An 18,498-nucleotide genomic window follows, 5' to 3' on the forward strand; every position below is an offset into this window, starting at 1 on the left:
AACGTGAGAAGCCACAGCCCTACATGCAGGACAGATCTAGGAGACGGACATCAGGAGACACCACTGGGGTTAATTGGAAGAATCAAACAGAATAAACTGCTCCACTACTGATCAAACGAATTTTAATGTGAGTATCAGAGCAATCATTTCAACAGCAAATGACTGACCCAGCGTCCTTGCGTTGACCCAACACCAATCAGCAACAGAGGTAAAAAGAGAATCGATTAGCTGTTAGACACCTAGTTGTTGTTTTGAAGGTGAGGGAGAAAGTGTGAGAGAGAGGGATCGTGGCGAACAGACAAAAAAACAAAAACCCAACAAAACAAAAAACAAAACACAATGAGCCACCTGAAAGGAAGCAAGTAAATCACAAGACACCTGTTGCTAACGGTGATTATGGCAGATGTAAGAAAGCAGCTGGGTCGTTTCATTTTCCATCAGACCAAGATACCTTACGTGAAGTTGAAGGTACGGACGAGGGGGGCTCTGGGGCAGTGGGCGCTTCATCCAGAACTAGCAGGGAGCGGGGAGAGGCCTCTGGGGCCATGTGGGGTGAGCTTGCGAAAGAATCTCTGTTGGCACAGCACGAAGTATCAACTAGGGCTTTTGGACTCATTTCGCTGATTGTGTTTTCAAGCTGCTTGATGGTCTGCTCCAGGCTGTCCAGCGTCCTGTAGGTATTTTTTCTAATTTCATCAGTTCTGGAAATCAGAGTGGAGCCCTCCGGACCGGGTGGCTCTGGTCTCCTAAGCACACTCTTGGCGGTGTCTTCGGGTTGGGACCGAGTGATTTCGAATCTCTTGGCTTCCTTGTGCTGCTTCAAAGCGCCGTCCTCCTCCTCCTCCTCGTAGACCACGACCTGCAAGGTCTTCTTCCCTGTCTTGGTTCCCGTGCGAATGGCCTGAGTGAGAGCCGCCAGTTGCTTTTTAGGGAACTTGAACTTGAACTTCTTCTTGTGGCTTTCAAACTGGTCGTCTGGCCCGTCAGCCTTGCTCTCTGCCCCGGGAGAATCCGCCTGGCTGCACTTGCCCTGCTCCCTCCTGTCCAGCTCCTGTCCCCCCGACGTGTCAGCCTCGGCCGCCGGGCAGTGCGGCTGCAGGTCACGGTCAGCGGGCCGCGCGGGCCCCGGGCTGCCGGCCGCCACCGCCTCGGCGACCGTCCCCGGCGCGCTGTGCTGGACCGCAGGGTCTCCGCTCTCCTCCTCCTCCTCCTCCTCCTCCTCTATCTTGTCCTCCGTCATCATTCTCTCTAGTTCCTCATCACATTCCTCGAATATGGTCGAAAGTCTCTTATACGCAGACCGGATGTCCATGGGTTCGTCAAAAATGATGATAACTGGCTTCTTGTCCAGGCACACGACTGGCTCCTCGTTTTCAGCTCCCTCCTGTTGGCCAGTTGTCTCCTTCTTGGCGTCTATATTAACCGTCTGCACGTCTTCCCCCTTTTTGCTCACTATGTCTCGGACCTCCCCACTGGAGAGAACCTGGACAGCGGTCTTGGTGATCATGAAGGCAATGTTGTCGGAGGTCGCGTTGTCTTCAGTGGGGGAACCTGGGGCCGACTCCCCGTCCTCTCCGGGGTTCGCGTTCCCGGGCCGCGCCCCCCTGGGTCTCATCACAACCTGGCCCAGCTCTGTCATGGGCACCTCTTGATCTTGAGTTTTGACGTCACACGGGCTCCATTCGGTTGACCTAGTGGGAGAAGGAAGGTCACACGCATCCGTATTTTCTGCTCCTTCTAGACTCATCTCCTTTGTCTTTCCATAATTCATCTTCTGATGCTCAGTGTCGGATACAGGGTACTGCGGTCCTGAGCTCTTAGGTCCTTTGTGTATTTCGACCTCCGACAGACTAGTGCCAGGGTGGCCAGAATTGACCCTAGACACGTTTTTCTGGGAATAGTTTCTACTGTCTCTAAATAAACTCTTGTTGGATAGGGAATGTTCCTTCTTTTGGATGTCTGTTTTATACTCTGATGTTCTTGATGCATCGGAAAGACTATTCCCCATTGCTATTTCCCACTTAGGGCGGTCAAGAGGTGCTAGAGCCCCTGCGGTGACCTGAGAAGGACAGTGGAGGAGGGAAACCACACACGTTAATCAGAAATGGATCTGCCAGAGAAGGTAATTAATCTGCGTGGTATCAGTTGGAACAGAAATCTGCTAAACTCACCTTTCGGGATTCCATTTGGGGGCCATTTTCATATTCAACATCAGATTTCCGTACATCTTCATGGAAAAATCCCAAATTCTGGTAGAACAGTGTAGGACACGTTACTCCACAAAACCACATCCCCCCAAAGTGGCCTATAACTCCTTTAATTACACTTCCAAACCATGCGGGCCAAGCACATTTGTTACACACCAGTCCAAAGCCTATAGAGCTCTGTTTACCTTGGGTTGCTTTGTTCTCCAACTTCCAAAAATGCCCTGTGTTTGCACAAGATGAAAATCTCAATTAGCAAAGGATTGTAAGGATTTCAGACTTTGTGAGGGAGCAGTTAAGAGAATAAGGGGACCGATTCTATATCAACGCGTTCTCTTTCCAACCTCTGATTGTGAGCTCAGCAGAATCTAAAACGGGAAGAGTGGTGTGGCGCTGTAGAAAGTACAGTATCCCAGCAGGCAGAAGGTTGTGATTCTAATCCAGACCTGCCAGTGAACTGTGTTACTTCACTTTTCTGGGCCTCAGTTTTCTTGCTTAGACACCGAGGCACTAGACCAGGAGAGGTTTCACGTCCCTTCCAGCTAGTTAGTTCAGTACTATCTCTGCTTCTTTTATGGAAATTGTCCTATAAGGACTCTGCATTTGTTGGGTGTGGTATCTGGAGATGACAAAACCCATTATTTGTTCCTGGGCAAACGACAGATTGGAAAGGTACTTGCGGTTTATGCTTGGACTCGCCAAGTCAGGTGTCACAATAGCCTTCGAACTAATCAGACCCAAGGCGATCAAATCCAAATGCAGAATGAAAATGTTGCCCAAATATCATCTAAACATTTCCAGAGCAGACATTTGAGACTAGAATGGTGGCCGTGACATTGTCATTCGGCCTGTAGTCTCTATATCCTCTGACATGGAGTGAAGGTAGATTTCTGAGGCTCTCACCAAGATTCAGGACCTGAGAACCCAGCCGTGAGGACCAGATATGGATAGTGCTTCACCAAGAAGCGTGGCCTTTCCCGGCACGTGTCTACCACTTTCCTCGGGCCCTGCCATGACACTAACAACAGCTGTGCCTTGTGGCTCCCAAGGCACCACTGCCCTCTTTTCTTGCTGCCGAAGCCTGAGAGGAGGAGGTGGTTACAGCAGGATGAGACACAATCCCAAGAAGGTTGTCTGGTTAAAGCAATGACAACAAAGCACAATAACCAGGCCCCGCCCAAGTCAACCCAGAGCAATCCCACCGCCCTGTTACAAATGGAAAGAGCGTCCATATACATTCAAGGAATAACACACAAACAACAAAGTCAGTATTAATCACAAGGAAACATCATACAGGCTACAAGGTGCATCCACCACTGAACACCTCCTGTATAGCTTGACTTCATCCCAATAAAGCCTCCAAAAGTGTGCAACGATGCAGCTGGTGTGGTTGAACAACATAATGTCTAATGTGGGATTTTAAACTTGGATTATTAAACAACAAACACATCCAGTAAAAGGTTTTAAGAAGAATAAGTGAGATTTTGACCTAAGATTTCAACTCCAAACATGGAGTTAGTGTACCATGGTAGGACTGGAGTGAGAATTTACCCATGAATCGGACGAGGAATTGACATGTATGACACCTATGCAGCTGATGTTCTCTGCTGGCCCATGGCCTGGGGTCAGGGCTGACATCTGTTCTGATTGCTCATGGCCCCAGCTTTACCCATTGTTAAGTACTTCAAATGTCACCCAGAGACATACATATGTTAAAACAGATGTTGTAGCAGGAAGACTCCGATGAAAACCACTAAGATAAAGATGTCAAGGGTAAGTTTCACATGACCTGTCAGTTTTGTCACTGGGCTAGAAAAAAGAACGAGTGTATTGAAGCAAGTACATGAACTTTATCCAGCGCAGCTTGGTCACAAATCTCATGTAACCTCACAATGATATCTTATATATAACCTCAGATGGTCAAGAGTCTGCACAAAAGATAATCAAACCTCTTAATATCTGTTCATAGGCCCTGAGATTTGGATTGTTCAGACAACTTGTAGCAGGCTCAAAATGCATATGGGCAATAAACCGAAATCAGAGACATAGTTATAGGAAAATCCCATACAAGTGAAGTACTAGGCTAGCACCTCATGATGGTAGGAGAAAACTTTAAGGAAATATTTGACTTGTAGAAGAGTAGATGAATAGACCAGGGAGAGGTTAATAATGATAAAAATTTGGGGACAAGTCTCATGGTTATTACAAAATAGGCCAGTCTACCGAGTACAATTAACTGAAATGAGCACTTAAGTCCCTACAAGGCTCTTACTACACAGACCTACTTATTATCTGATGGACTCTTGATTGAGATGAATGAGATCGGAAGGACATGGCTTTCAAATCACAAGGCAAGGAACCTAATGTAACTTTTTAGCCAATTAGCAAATTTCCACGACACAGTGATTGTCTCTAGAGAGATTTTCAAGAAGTTTCCGGGGCTCAGTCAGTGTTTTAGACAGAAACAGTCACATTGGCCCAGCTATGCCCCGTGACTCAGGATATGCCCGGGCGTCTCATGAATTGGTTTTAATAAGGCGATGCAGGGCAATCCCACAGACTGAAAGGGCAATATATTTCCAATATGATGCCATGGGGTCAATTCAAATTAACAGATTTTCATGAGAAAAATTAATCAATAATAATCTCAAAACCCCTGCTGGTGCACAGACAACCGCCCCCCCCCCCTCCGGCCACCCTGCCCCGCCCTGTGACAGTTGTATATGTCAGTTTTGTGGCAGATGTGGTTTGCAGGAGGCTTTGCGATGGCTGTGAGGCAGGGAGGAGGAGGTCAGCTTCCTTGCTTGGGGCCTCACAGCTGGAAGCTGGAAGCCTCAGGACTGTGTCTCTTGAACATAATCATGTTAGAATGGCCCTCTGACTTGTGATCCTCTATCTCCCTCACTGAGCTTTCTTACACAGGGACTGAGGTACCCACCTGGTATAGCTATTAGGCTACACTGTGGCTGATCTGTTTGGTTTTATTTGGGGGACACTAGTATCTTCAATTTCTGAAATAGACATTCCTGGTGAAAGATGCTAGGACTTGAGTTGGTCATGATAAGCTGTCAATCCTGAAATTTAGTCAGAGGCTTCATTCAGATCAGATGGCTCTTTATGCAAAAATCATAAAGGCTCTAGGTCAGACTTAAAAAGGTGACATTCAAACATTCAGGCTAAGGTCCTCCCGGTCAAGCACTTATCTAATAACAGTGAATTTTGTTCCAGAGCCTGGACATCGGTCTTGAAGCCATTAGGATGACACATTGTGTGTATTAGCACTAAACCTATACTGGACTTACTGTCTCGCAAGGCATAGCTTGAGAATTTGTAGTACTTAACAAAAATTCTATCTGGCATTCTCGAACACGTGCGCAAATACATATGTGTACGTTTCAATGAGGATATACCTGTGGATGGTGGCGGGCATTCAGCGACACCATGTGTTTTCTTCCTAGAATCTAATGCTTGCTGCTACTTCTAATGGAGGTGGGTTGGATCTGGAAGACGTGTTAAAAATTAGGAAAAGTGCTACATACTCGATTGCTGTTTCTATTTTTCTTTCCTAGAGTTCTAGAAAAATCTGGCAAGGTGTATACTCTACAATTTGGGAAGATAATGCCTAAAATTCTGCCATAGACTGTTGGTGGTGTGCAGAGGGACCCAGAGGTCACTGAATAATCTCTGATTAAACCTCAGGCGGTATCTCCATTAGTTTAAAAAAAAAAGGCAAGAGAGGAAAAGAGAGGGCACAGAAGGACAAAAGCAGGAGTAGTGTTAGTGTCAGAGCAAGGAAAGAAGGACTGTTGGACCATGTGGCAGATGTGTCACCGCCACGTTACCTTCTTCTCCTTGGGTGGGACTGTGGCCCCCGGCCTAGTGTCTTTAACGTGACTGTCAGCCCGGGACTGCTCGGCATGACTGTTTGAATTTACATCCATAAAGGAACACTTCTGGAATGCCTAAGGGATTAAAATACTGAGGTTAACGGGGATCCACGTGCAGCAAGGAGGATGGAGGGAGTAGGCAGGTGGTCTGGAGGCATGGAGACCTCAGCCCAGCCCTGCACGCAGGGGCACCCGGGCCAGGGAGGCAGAGCCTGGAAAAAGTGGGCTCTGCATTCGGCCTCGGGTCACCAAAGCTGAGTGCTGAGCCAGGGGCAAAGCTTGTTTAGCGTCTGTGCCCCGGCATGATTAACGGACAGAAGCCTTGAAAAGAACACCCTTCCTTTCAGTACAAGGTGAATCTGATTTGTACTTAGTAGGGCTTCTTGCTTTGATCTTTAAAAAAAAAAGTGGACTATATAAATGAATTAAAACAAGAAGCAACATTTTCTTGTTTGCTTTTTTTTTTTTTTTTAACCAGCTTTCTTGAGGTCATAGATAAAAGGGCACAAGATATTGCCAACCCTTAAATCTTCTAGCAAAAGTAATCCTTACCAATTACCATCTGCAGGAGTAACAGGTACCACCCTGCTTGGGGGTGTTCGGAAGTGCATTTAGAATAAAGTGATGCTCTTTGTATCCAGAGGATTCTGCATGGCCTCAGCGCAGCCCAAGCCTCTAGCCCTGTCCCTGAAAACTGTCAATTTTGGTTCGAGGAGGCCACATCGGCTCACGTGAGCACTGGGTGATGGAGGCCACTCAGAGGGCAGACAGCACAGTCTGAGTCTCTGGGGCAGATGGGGACATGAAAGATGAAGACCCCAGCAGCCAGGCTTCTTGACATCAGTGGTTCTCAACTCCACTGCCTGTCTGTCACCTAGTTAAAAATTAATTTTGTTATGCAGGTGTCACCCAGAGAATAATTAATTCAGAATTCATTAGGAGGCCTTTTTTTTTTTAAACTCCCCTCAACAACTCAAATATGCAGCCAGGATTAAAGACCAGTTATTTAAGTGAAAAAAAAAAAAATCCCAGATAATTGCCTCCTATTTTCTTAATGTCAAACACGGTACTTCGGAAATAACTCTGTGGACAGAAAGAATGACCCATGCCCGTGCCATGTTGACAATCTCAGTACTGATCCTAAAATATAAATAGAGCTGATGCTTGGGACCTTCCCTGGCCTGCTCTCCTGATCCTCGGCCGGCTCCCTGAGTTCCTGCAGCACTGGCTCCCGCTTGCAGTCCCCAAAACCCCCCAGGCCTCGCTGGCCCTGGAGCTCCCACTAAGGCCACTTGCCATCTCCATGGGGCTGTCAGACCCTGGGCTTCGGAGCTGGTGGCTTCTTCTGATGCCCGGTAACCTGGAGCATGAAAGCTGTTCCACAGGTATATTTACGGGGCTGCACCTGCTCCTTGCCCTGCCTCAGGGGCATCTAAGTCCAGAGCCCGTGGCTGCCTTTCTGAGGCAGGAGCTTGGGTCCCTACCCCAGCAGGAGGGCTGCCTGGCTTTGGCTAAGTTAGGCTGAGAGCACTTCATTCACCAGTATTCTCTAACCACCAATAATACAACAAGGAGCCAAATACTCCAGCCTTGGAAAACTTCCAGTCAAAGAAAGCATCAGTGATATTTAGGCTTGACAAATGTTCTCAAGCAATGAGCTCTAAGTGGCTGGAACAAATCAATGACTTCTGTCTGGGGGGTTAGTGCAGGATTATTCATGAGCTTAAAAGTCTCTGCTTCTTGGATTACTAGTGACTGTTCACCTTGTACAGGTTTAAAATCATCTAGTGCTTTGTCACCCATGTGAACCAAACTGGGCCATGGCCAATTCACACCATGCTTGGGGCAGATGCCACAGCAAGTGGTCCCGAGCCTGCCTACACATCCTCAGACAAGCACCAATCCCCCAGCAACAAGCAACCTTGTCATGTCAGTATCATTAGCTAGAGGGTCCTCACTGGATCACTGAGTGACAGACACCTCAATGCTATCAACATGTCACTAACCTTGTAAATCTGTGGATGACATCCTCTAATCATTCTAAAAACCTGCCGGCAAGCTGATTGATGGAGGGGATGTCCCAGGCCAGTCTGGGAGTTTTAGTGAGGCTCAGAAGGGCTCACCCATGGTGACAAATCAAACCAGCAGCCCCGTGAGTCCAAATGGCCCAATTTTGGCAGTTATTACCCAGGAAAGCAAAGTAGAACAGCTGTAGTGGTAGAAATGACATGGTTTGAAAGTTCTCTCATTCCACATGGAGAATGCAGATCCGTGGGGCCTGCACAAAACTGTTAGTACACTGGTGACCAGGCAACAGGTTTTGGAGTCCTACGTAGTTTGGTTGGACCATCTGACCATCCAAAGGGCAAAAAAAATTCTATAAGAAGTATGGCTCTAAATGGAATATTCTCCAAACAGACTTCGGTTTGGGAATTGTGCATATGTCTTTGGTTAGAAAATTTCATAGCACGTACATACAGGGTAGATTCACAGCCATGGCTCGAATGCGGGATAAGCTTTGAGTTTGGCTCAAAGCTTGCCATCCTTAATCTTATGAACGGACTGTGCCAATTGGTTAAAAAACAAAAATCCCAAACTGAAAATAAAGTATCATTTCTTGACCAGGCCAAAGACAATGGGATATAGAATCCTTCAGCTTTTCAGGATATTTGAAAAGATGATGCTGACACGGAATGGGAGCCTGGTATGGAGGACAGAAGACCTAAGGGCAACCATTCTAAGTACTAAAACCAAAGGATGGGACCCTAGCTGAAGTGGGCCTTAATCAATCCTTAGGAAGACAAGACAATGGCTGGTATTTCTGATCCCTGTCTTTACCACTTTTGAAAGGAAGTCAACTCTTCAGACTAAAAGCAAGGAGAGTAAATCCTCTCAGGCAGAGCTAGGAACACTTGCAGTTGACTTTCTGTATAAATGTCCTGAGCTGTTTGGGGAAATGATCATTCCTTACACATGTCATGAAGTACCCTGACAGCCTAGTTCAGAGCCATCTTGGAAAAGTGGAAGCCAGAAGATGTAGTTGTCGGGGCCTATGTCCAAAGGCTCCTTGCCAGCCCTCTCTAGCTAATGAATCCATGAGACACAGCCAGAAAGTCCAAGATAGGAAGGCAGGGAGCCATAGTCGGTCATCTCATGCACGTACCTGGAGTTCTGCCATTATTTTGTCCCCTTCCTCTTCTTCCTCCTCATCCTTTGAGGAGGAGGTAGTGACTGGTGGTGGGGATGGGGTCCAGGCAGAAGCAGGTTCCTCTGTTGGACATTTGGTGGCTCTAGCCTGGGGGCTTGGTCCAGCATCATCACTGCTTGCCTGTGGAAGATTCGAATCACAGATTTTGGCTTAACACCTCAAGGTGCTGGCAAAAAGAGGGCCAGATCACAAGAACACAGGTTCCCTTACTGGCTGGTACACTGGTCTCCTATCTCTTTGAATCGAGTTCAAAGACTGTAATATCCCCTTGCATTTAGTTTGGGTTTTTGTTTGTATAAGCTGCCATTTTGATGAATGGACTGAAGACCTTTAATAAAATTCTAACTACTCAACATTTGGTGCCTTTGAGAAAGGCCTGCCCATACTACATCTCCTTGGCAATTGTATCGTACATTTAGCACAAACAACAAAACTTGCCAAGTTAAGTGGAAGCTAAAGCTCATTGAACAGCTTTCTGTACAGACTCTCACAACTCTGTGAGAGAATCTCACTTAGCTTTTTAAGATGGCCTTGCTTTTGCTTCTGCTTCTACGCCCATTTTCAATCTTGCGGCGCCTTGCTGGGGGAAGTAGCTCACGATTTGCATTTTACATTGTCGCAGCTAAAAGTCAAGTAAGGATAAAGCTCGTGGTGCTGAGTCTAGTCCAATAACACTGGCTGAGATTTTCCCATCTGTGGGGCCTTCCTGTGATTTAGCGTAGTCAATTCTCTCCTTCTCTGCCTTACTACTTTTTGTGTTCCAAAGGAGAATAGAGAGAAGCTTGTCTAAGGGTATCATTTGAACCCAGAGACCAGTTTACCAGTGCTTAACCCGTCAGACCTTAGCGGTGATGTTCTCCTTCCTGCTGGTGTAGACCACATCGCCGGACCTCGTGGTGGTGAGCCCTGATCCTGGCAGGTAGCTCCGCCGAGGGGGCGGGGGAGGAGGAGGTGGGGACTTACCCCCCAGCTTGTCCAAGTCTTGTTCTGAATTTGGAGAGTCTTCTGGAAAACAGTGTGTCATTTAAAAATAATCTCTTTGCAAGATAACATCCAGAACAGTGTATTTCTATAAACTTGATGTAATCTGACTTTAACATTTTCTAGTCTCTCCACAGTTTGATGATTAAAGGTATAGACCCTAAAAGCCTGACTCACTTGAAATCTCAGAAAGGTCCTGAACAAGGACCTTCTGACTTCTCTCTGCCTCAGTTTTCTCATCTGTTAAATGTGCCCATTATGGTAATCTTCTCTACTGGGGGGCTGTGAGGATGAAATAACTTAAAATACACGAAGCATTTGGAACAGTGCTCACTGGCTTGTTGTAAATGCAATGCAAGTATGAGGTATCATTACTAAACAAAAAATCTGGATATTACTTGGGGAGATGGAATATTGGGGCCCAAAGACAAATCCAAGGGTGCCAGGTTGGCTCAGTCAGTTAAGCGGCAACTCTTGGTTTCAGCTCAGGTCATGATCTCAGGATCATGGGATTGAGCTGTAGGCTGGGCTCTATGCTCAGCAAGCAGTCTGCTTGTCCCTCTCCCTCTTCTTCTCCCCCTGCTCCCTATCTCTGTATCCCCAAAATAAATAAATAAAATCTTAAAAAAAGAACGAAAGACAAATCTAGAACACCTTGCATGGCCTCAAAAGCCTCCATCTCTGAAGGCTGAAAGACAGAGTGAGCAGGAAGTGTTCATGCAGGGGATGTCAGGATGGAATCCGGTCACTGAGGGGCCAGAAGGAAAATGGGAGGCACATGAAACAGAAAACAAAATCAGGAAGAGAATGTAGTTTTGGCTACAGCTATGGGGCTGGAAAGGGTTCTTTGCTGATGAAAGGAGGCAGTAAACACGGAAACGCACAGGTATAAATTAGGATTGACACCACAGGTTAGAAAATGCAGATATCTGCTTAGCTTTCTCCAGAAAAATGTCCCCGCAAAAGCACTTAATAAAATTTAAACAGTCAGCCCCACACATGAGGAGATGAGCATTGGGTGTTATACTATATGTTGGCAAACTGAATTTAAATAAAATAAAATTAAAAAACCAGTCAGCCCCATTCCCGCCATTACTAATACCCCTTACCCCTGCCTTTTACCAGCACTCAACCCAAGGGTTCCCTAAAGCAGGGAAGCCAGAAATTCAGGGTCGGAACTCCCAACCCGGCTTTGCCCCAGCTCTCCCTAGGAATGAGGCCTGCCCTCCCTGGATGTATTCGTCTCTTCTGATTCATGTAGTCAGAGTTGTTTGAGAGGTTTCCATAAGATTGTAATAAGGATGTGGGTAAATCATCAGGGTGAAATGCCCACAGTTGTGTGTAGTGGGTGATGCTAGTCTCATGCGTGAGGGTACTGGGTTCCAAGGCCTGAAAAGCATGGGGACACCTGGCTGGATCCTAAGCCAGCAGCAGCCTGGCCAGGGATGGCCTCAGCAGCTTTGGGTGTCCCTCAAGGGACTGGCACAGGCTGATGGACCCTAGGGGGAGCCCAGGTCTCCTCTCCTGTATAAGGACAAAGAATGCCTCTCTGATCAGCTTTGGTGAGGCTCCTCTGAGCCCTCTTCTCCACTGGGCTTTGCCCTTGGTCACTTCAGCCCAGTTTTCACAAAGAATTCTGCTAAATCAGTTTAGTAAGAATCCTCCCATTCTTGACATCTGATCTGGTTCTTCATTCCCCACCCTGGACATCCAAGCCCTTGGCAAGAATCTTCCTACCCTTGATATGCTGCGTTCAGAGTTGAGTTCAATTTCTCTCCCCCAGTGCCGTCCTGAATCAAGTCTTCCCTGCTCTTTTGAACACATAGCTCTGTGAATGATTTTTCTTTAACATGGAATGAGGCTGCGATCCCTAACTTTTCCATAGATGTTTAGAAGCTAGCGGTCCACCCCATTATCTAAGTAGATCACACAAAGGGAAATACAAAAAGTTTTTTTTAAAACCCTCAGCATAGGATTTTACCTCATTAGTACACACAAATACATAAAAGCAATAACATCCACGACAAACAAGTAAAAATGATAGAAACCAACATTTGCAGGTAACGGACTGTACCCTTATGCATTTCTGGCAGCCTGTACATTAGTGGACTCTTTCTGACAAGAAATCAGGCCATGTGTTAAAAAAACAAAAAGCAAGGTAGTCTGGCTGGCTCAGGTGGTGGAGCATGGACTCTTGATCTCAGGGCCATGAGTTTAAGCCCCATGTTGGGTGTAGAGTGTACTTAAAAAAATAAGATAGAATGATAACATTTTAACGAGTGAAAAATACTTTGGAGACTAATATTTTAAAAATACTTCATGCAAACATTTTTAATCTGAAGGAATGAAAAGCCCAAATGTGGTAAGTTAACAGAATGTAGTGTGATTATTTTTGCTGTATAATCATGAGAAGGGACAGTTCTAATTTTAACTATTTTTTAATCATTTATTTGTGATTATAAAACATGCAGGCACTACCTGACAAAATTAATAATGGGGAAAGCCAATTTAGGTCAGATAGAAACGGAACGAGGTCCTTACCCAGGAGAAGTTCCTCATGGGAACTTTGGGAGAAAAGCTGTCTGGGTGAGAGCAGAGCCATCACCCCTCCCAGACCCCTTCCTTTGCGGGCACATGCTGTCTGACCCCTCCAGGGTACCTAAGCTGGCCTACACAGCTGGCAGGTGGGAAAAGGGGGTGAAAAACTTAGCACAGGCTGATGGAAAGAGTTTCAGTGGGTGGAATTTTAGAGCAGCTTTGGGAAAGGAAAACCGACAGGGCTTCAGTGGTTCTAAAATGTATCTACTTTCATGTTCCCGGACATGCAATCAGGATGGCGATTCCTGTTCAAATTAATTTTAGCTCCTGGACGAGGCATCATGGAATGTGGCCCTGAGACACTGGGCTGCAGGTATAATCGTGGCTCTGTACACAACTCGAAATCAGAGTATATAAGGCATGTGGCTCTTTGGTTGGAGATTTAGTAGGCTGGGTTTTCCGACAGTAATTTTATGTTGTTAGTGACACACTGATGCTTAACTTCCATAGTTTAGTTGGTTCAATATACAATCTAATAATTTTGATTTAAAAAATGTAATTTCGCCTTATGATCTAATATCCCCTTGGGAGCTCATAAAGGCTGACATTTTCTTCCTGCAGCATATGAAAAGCTCTTACTTTAAATGCAGCCCTCTTATTCTCCCAGCTGGTGCTGTGAAGTGTCATAAATTCATAGGAAATGTGGGAGCCGGGAATCTATATTTTTCCTTACTGGGCACTATTCTAGTATCCTAGTCTAGAACACAGTTTCCCTGCTATGGTTTTGATTAAAAAGAGGTAGTGAGAATCCAGTCATACTTGAGGATTTGGTCTTTCAAGTTTATAATTTTATAAAATCCTTGAGAAGTGAGAGAGTGGGCCTGTTGGCCAGTTCATGCATAAGTGGGCAGCCCAACACTGACCCGAAGGCAGCCAAGGCCACCCGGCTCGGTGAGCACCTCACCTGAAAGTTCTAGCTTGTCTCCTGGAGCATCACCCTTTGATTGCAGGCCGGAGGCTGGTGGCATCTCCAGGTTTGGAATTGACTTCATGATATTGGCCTGAGCTTCTTCTAGCAGCTTCTCAAATTCTTTCCCGTTATAGTGGTCCAGATTTTGCCTTTTCTCTTCCCATTTCCTTTCTGCTTTCTGAAGGAAAATCACAAGTGAAGAAAGTTTAGAAACCACAGGGAAAGCTAATTAGAGATTTCATGTTGGTGTAGGGGGAGGTGTAACGCAGGTAAACTGTTGATAAAATCATGCTCTGGTGTCCATGCTGAGAGACATTTGTGCAATCAGATAAACCTGCTCCTGGGCTCTCTGTCACTTAAGCCCAAGTGACTGACATTCATTCGCACAGAAGCAAGTTCAGAAACCCAAATTCGTTCATTAAATGATTATTGAGCATTTATTGCTACTTTCCCAATGGTAATAAAAAAGACACAGGGATATGCTTTCCAAAGTATGCATCCCATAACCAGGTTTCTGTTCTCTAAACCAAGTTTTCATCATAGAGGAGATGTGCAAACAGACAGGAACAAAACCCAAAACACCAGGAACAAAGACACCCACACCTCCATTCCATGCCTGTCTAAGAATTGCTATAGGGCCTCTGGGTCGAATATTCTTACCTATACAGTGGGGGTTATTTAGATTACCTCTAAGTTCCATCAAGTCCTACAACAGGGAGAAATGCATGAAATGCATTTCTAAACACCTGCACATTTTTTAAGAGAACATTTTTCTATGATTTTGGGATGGTTCAGGAAACCTTCCAGATGGGCAAAGGGGAAATTAGCGCCAGGATTACTAAAATCCCACAAGGTAAGAATTGAAAAAGACAGAGATCATTTTATCAACACATTTTACACAGGAGACACTGGAGCCCAGTGAGATGAGAGATTTGCTTGAGATTCATGCTATGGAAACGAGAACCTCCACCGTCACCATCCTTACCAACCTCCCCGCCTCTCCACTTTATTTTTCCTTCCTAGCATTTATTATCATCTGGGATACACTGGTTCTCGATCTCTCCCTACAAGCAGATAGGTTTCTTGAAAGCACAGACTTTGTCGCCTCTGTTCACTGCCTGCCCCAGAGCCTGTAGGACTTGGTGCACGATGGGGCTCAGACACCTGTTGCGAAGGAAGCTCACCTCATTCTTCAGCAGAGGAGTGGGCAGAAAGGCTCAGGCCTCCTTACTGCTGATCGGGGCATTTTTAGAGATGACTCATAAGTGGAAACTTAAACCACACACATAACAATGATCACTACGCCTGGCAGGTTCTCAAAAGATATTTGTTGAATAAAGGAGTCCTCCTACTGACAGCATTTCCACACGGACACGTTCTCAGGAGGAAATGTATTTTCGGGTTGCACCCCTGTCCCCGCTGGGCATGAAAGGATGGAATCACCATCAGGTGATCACACACTGCCCCTCCCATGACTCACTTTTTGTAAGTGGTTGGCTTGGATTAGGGGCACAGCTACTGACTTTGGGGCAGACAGGAGCTACCTAGTGTTCGGAGGCCCAGTTGCCGTGACTGTGGCCTTGGCAGTTTGAAGAGGTTTGTTTTTTTCTCGAGATCTGAATTATCTACTGCTGATGCGAGAGAGAGAGGCAGGATGGTGAGGACCAGGGTCTGGGGTCATGGGTGGAGGATGCACAGGGCAAGAGAAAGGAAGAAGCAATGATCTCTTGATAAAAAGAATCTGTAAAAATGTGGCATGTTATCTGTTCTGTGACTTTACGGCCTCATCTTCTCTTTGCATTTTGACTGCCTCTGCCTCCCTAAGATCATGCTAATGACTTCCTATCCAGCACCCTTAATTCCAGACCCATCATCTTAATCAATTATGTATCTTGTTTCAGAGTAATTTTCTGAAGATGCTATTTTTTAGTCGCTGGCCCAAGATGCAGCATTTTGGGGATGCCCAGACCATGACCCTGAGATATATCTCAGACTGGTTTACAAGCTCCCCCAAATCTGGTTCCAGCCTGTTTTGCCGGCCTCATCTCTTCTGTCTTGTTCCCCTTAAACAGGTTTCCTTGTGGCTCCCTTTGCTCCAACATTCCTCTGCCGCAGCATGCCCTCAACACCCTGCTCTGCTTACCCAGATTCTACTGATTTTTCGAGCCCAGTGGCAAGCCCTCCGTAGGCCTGCACCCACCAGTGGTTAAGTGTGAGCCCGCACGCACTGGCTCAGGAGAGCTGACTCATTTCTCCCCAATTACATGCTCACTGATACCCTGTTGTAACTCAAAATTGACAAATTCTACAAATCAGGGCGTTTCCCCCCAGAGAGTCAGCTGGTAAACACTCCAAGGCACACCAGGGCCTCCCCTTCCGCCAGGTTGGGGTGTTTCATCGTTCTTGAAATCCAGTGACCTTTCTCTTAATCTGGATGTTGAAACCTATTTATAGTGCTAAAATCTATCTTTGAGATATATATATATATATATATATATATATATATATATATATATATATACAAAAAAAAATCTACCTTTTATACATACATATATATAAGAAGTACATCTGACAACCAGGCTGGAAATTCTCCAAGGGAAGGGACCAGGTGTTATTCCTTTATGGGGTGAAAAATGGAAGTGGGACCCTACCTCAATAGACACCGCTCTGTTCTTGGCACTCACGCTGTGGATTTCCTCGATGAACAAGCTCTGCATGGTGGAGCCATTCATGGGCGTCTGCGGGGACTGAGGAGCCTGGGTCAATGGCAGGGCTGAGGTCCCTTCCTGCGTGGCGGCTGGAGGGCCGGCTAGGTGAGGACCAGTCCCTGCAGGCAGGTGCTGGGCGGGGTTGAGCAGGGCGGCAGACAGCTGGGAGGGCTGGATGACCACAGGGGAGCTCTGTGCATGGTGGACGGTCAAGGGCACCACTTCTGACTTCATGTCGCCGGGCACCCCTGCAGCGTGGGGGTGCTGGCCTGGGCTATGGGGAGCCTCCTCCTGGTTCTTCAGGACTTCCGCGGCCGTGGCCTTCTCCATAGCGACATACTGAGCAGCCTGGGCTGCATCTGTCCCTTTCAAGAGCCCATCGGTGACATGTCTGGGAGAAACCATACACAGCAGTATTAACTCTTAAAATAGGTAGCTTGCATTCTATTCTGATGGCATTAGCCTGAATGCTGTGTCGTACCAAAGCCAGGCAAGTTGTTATTGCAAAATTAAGACATTGTAAAATCGAGAGTAGCAGCTCTCCAGGGTTGAGAGTTTCCATAGCAACTTCCTAATGTCCTCCAAGTGCTTCCTGGCTGTCTCTGGTAGCTGCTTTCTCTGTTTCTCCCTCATGAGATGGCCTGTCTCTCCTTTCCCACTGGCACCATGCTGTCCTGCCCAGTTCCACAGGGAACACATGCTTCTAACAACAACTCCTGCACCGGGTCCTGGCTGGAAGCTCCCAGAGATGCTCAGTTCCAACCCCCAGAGCTTCCTAAGCCCTCCATGCTCTCCTCCTTTCACCGCCAAGCCCCTGGGGAGGGCAGTTCATACAGCTGACCCTTGAACACCGTGTGGGTTCGGGGTCCCGACCCTCTACAGTCGAAAATCCATGTGTAACTTCTGTCTCCCTACAAAACTTAACAACTAATGGCCTACTGTTGACCAGAAGCCTTACCTATATCACAAGCAGTTGATTAACATACATTTTGTACGTTATAACTGTATTCCTACAACAAAGTAAGCTAGAGAAAAGAAAATGTAAGAAAATCTCAAGGGAGAGAAAATACATTGACAGTACTGTCCTGTATTTCTCAAAAGAAATCTTGATCTAAGTGGACCCGTGCAGTTCAAACCTGGGCTGTTCAAGCGTCACCTGTATTTAATTCCTCCTGCTTGCTCTTCACGTTGCTCAGCCTCGTGTGGTCAGGCTTCTCTACCTGGACTCCACCGAGCCATTCTGCCAGGTCGACAGTGACCTCAAACCCAACAGCTAGGCTAGTCCTCATCCTCCTTTGCCTTTTGGGGTCATCTGATGCTCTTTGTCTATTTCCACCCATGATGCAGTGGCAAGGACATGGCTTTGGGGTCAGACAGCCCTGTGCTTGAATCTCATTGGTTCTGCAAGGTCTAGCTAGACGGTATTGGGAACTTTACCTTTTTGATCCTCAGATATTTTTCTATAGAATGTAATAATGAGGGGCGCCTGGGTGCCTCAGTGGTTGAGTATCTGCCTTTGGCTCAGGTCATATCCCAGGGTCCTGGGATCAAGCCCTGCATTGGGCTCCCTGCTCAGTGGGAGCCTGCTTCCTCCCTCTCTTGCTTCCCTTGCTTATGCTCTAAATAAATAAATAAATAAATAAATAAATAAATAAATAAATCAAATCTTAAAAAAAGAGAAAGCATATAATAATGGTGAGGACAAGGACGGGAGATAAGAATCTCTTCTAAGGCTTTCCTTGGGGGTTGTTGCTATGATCAAGATATTTATATATCAGACAATGTCGAACCTGACCTATAATCCTTAATCAGTCCCTTATTTTTCTTATTAAAACTTTCTCTCCTTTTTTATTTGAAAAAAGACATTGTATTCGGGGACTCTCTTGTACTACTCACTTCCGTTTCTGTTTTTTTTTTTTAACAAGATTTTATTTATTTCTTCATGAGAGATACAGAGAGAGAGGCAGACACAGACAGAGGGAGAAGCAGGCTCCTCTTGGAG

The 18,498-nt window shown here is 46.2% G+C and overlaps 1 protein-coding gene across 18 annotated transcripts in view; it reads right to left on the bottom strand.

Annotated features, from left to right (window-relative positions):
* The window catches only part of KIAA1217 (KIAA1217 ortholog), a 433,991-nt gene that overhangs the window by 2,637 nt on the left and 412,856 nt on the right, over window positions 1–18,498 (bottom strand). For 12 of the 18 annotated variants that reach the window (XM_077896782.1, XM_077896783.1, XM_077896786.1 and 9 more), the window contains 8 exons: window positions 16,440–16,887; window positions 13,783–13,966; window positions 10,141–10,304; window positions 9,255–9,419; window positions 6,047–6,166; window positions 2,393–2,428; window positions 2,172–2,249; window positions 452–2,059 (listed from right to left, as the gene is read on the bottom strand). In XM_077896782.1, the coding sequence (XP_077752908.1) occupies window positions 452–2,059; window positions 2,172–2,249; window positions 2,393–2,428; window positions 6,047–6,166; window positions 9,255–9,419; window positions 10,141–10,304; window positions 13,783–13,966; window positions 16,440–16,887 (2,803 nt within the window). The remainder of the gene's footprint in view (window positions 1–451; window positions 2,060–2,171; window positions 2,250–2,392; window positions 2,429–6,046; window positions 6,167–9,254; window positions 9,420–10,140; window positions 10,305–13,782; window positions 13,967–16,439; window positions 16,888–18,498) is intronic. The other 6 variants (XM_077896784.1, XM_077896787.1, XM_077896788.1 and 3 more) reach the window with 4 other exon arrangements.

The sequence above is a fragment of the Canis aureus genome, chromosome 5 (assembly GCF_053574225.1).
Source record: "Canis aureus isolate CA01 chromosome 5, VMU_Caureus_v.1.0, whole genome shotgun sequence".
Taxonomy (NCBI): Eukaryota; Metazoa; Chordata; class Mammalia; order Carnivora; family Canidae; genus Canis; species Canis aureus.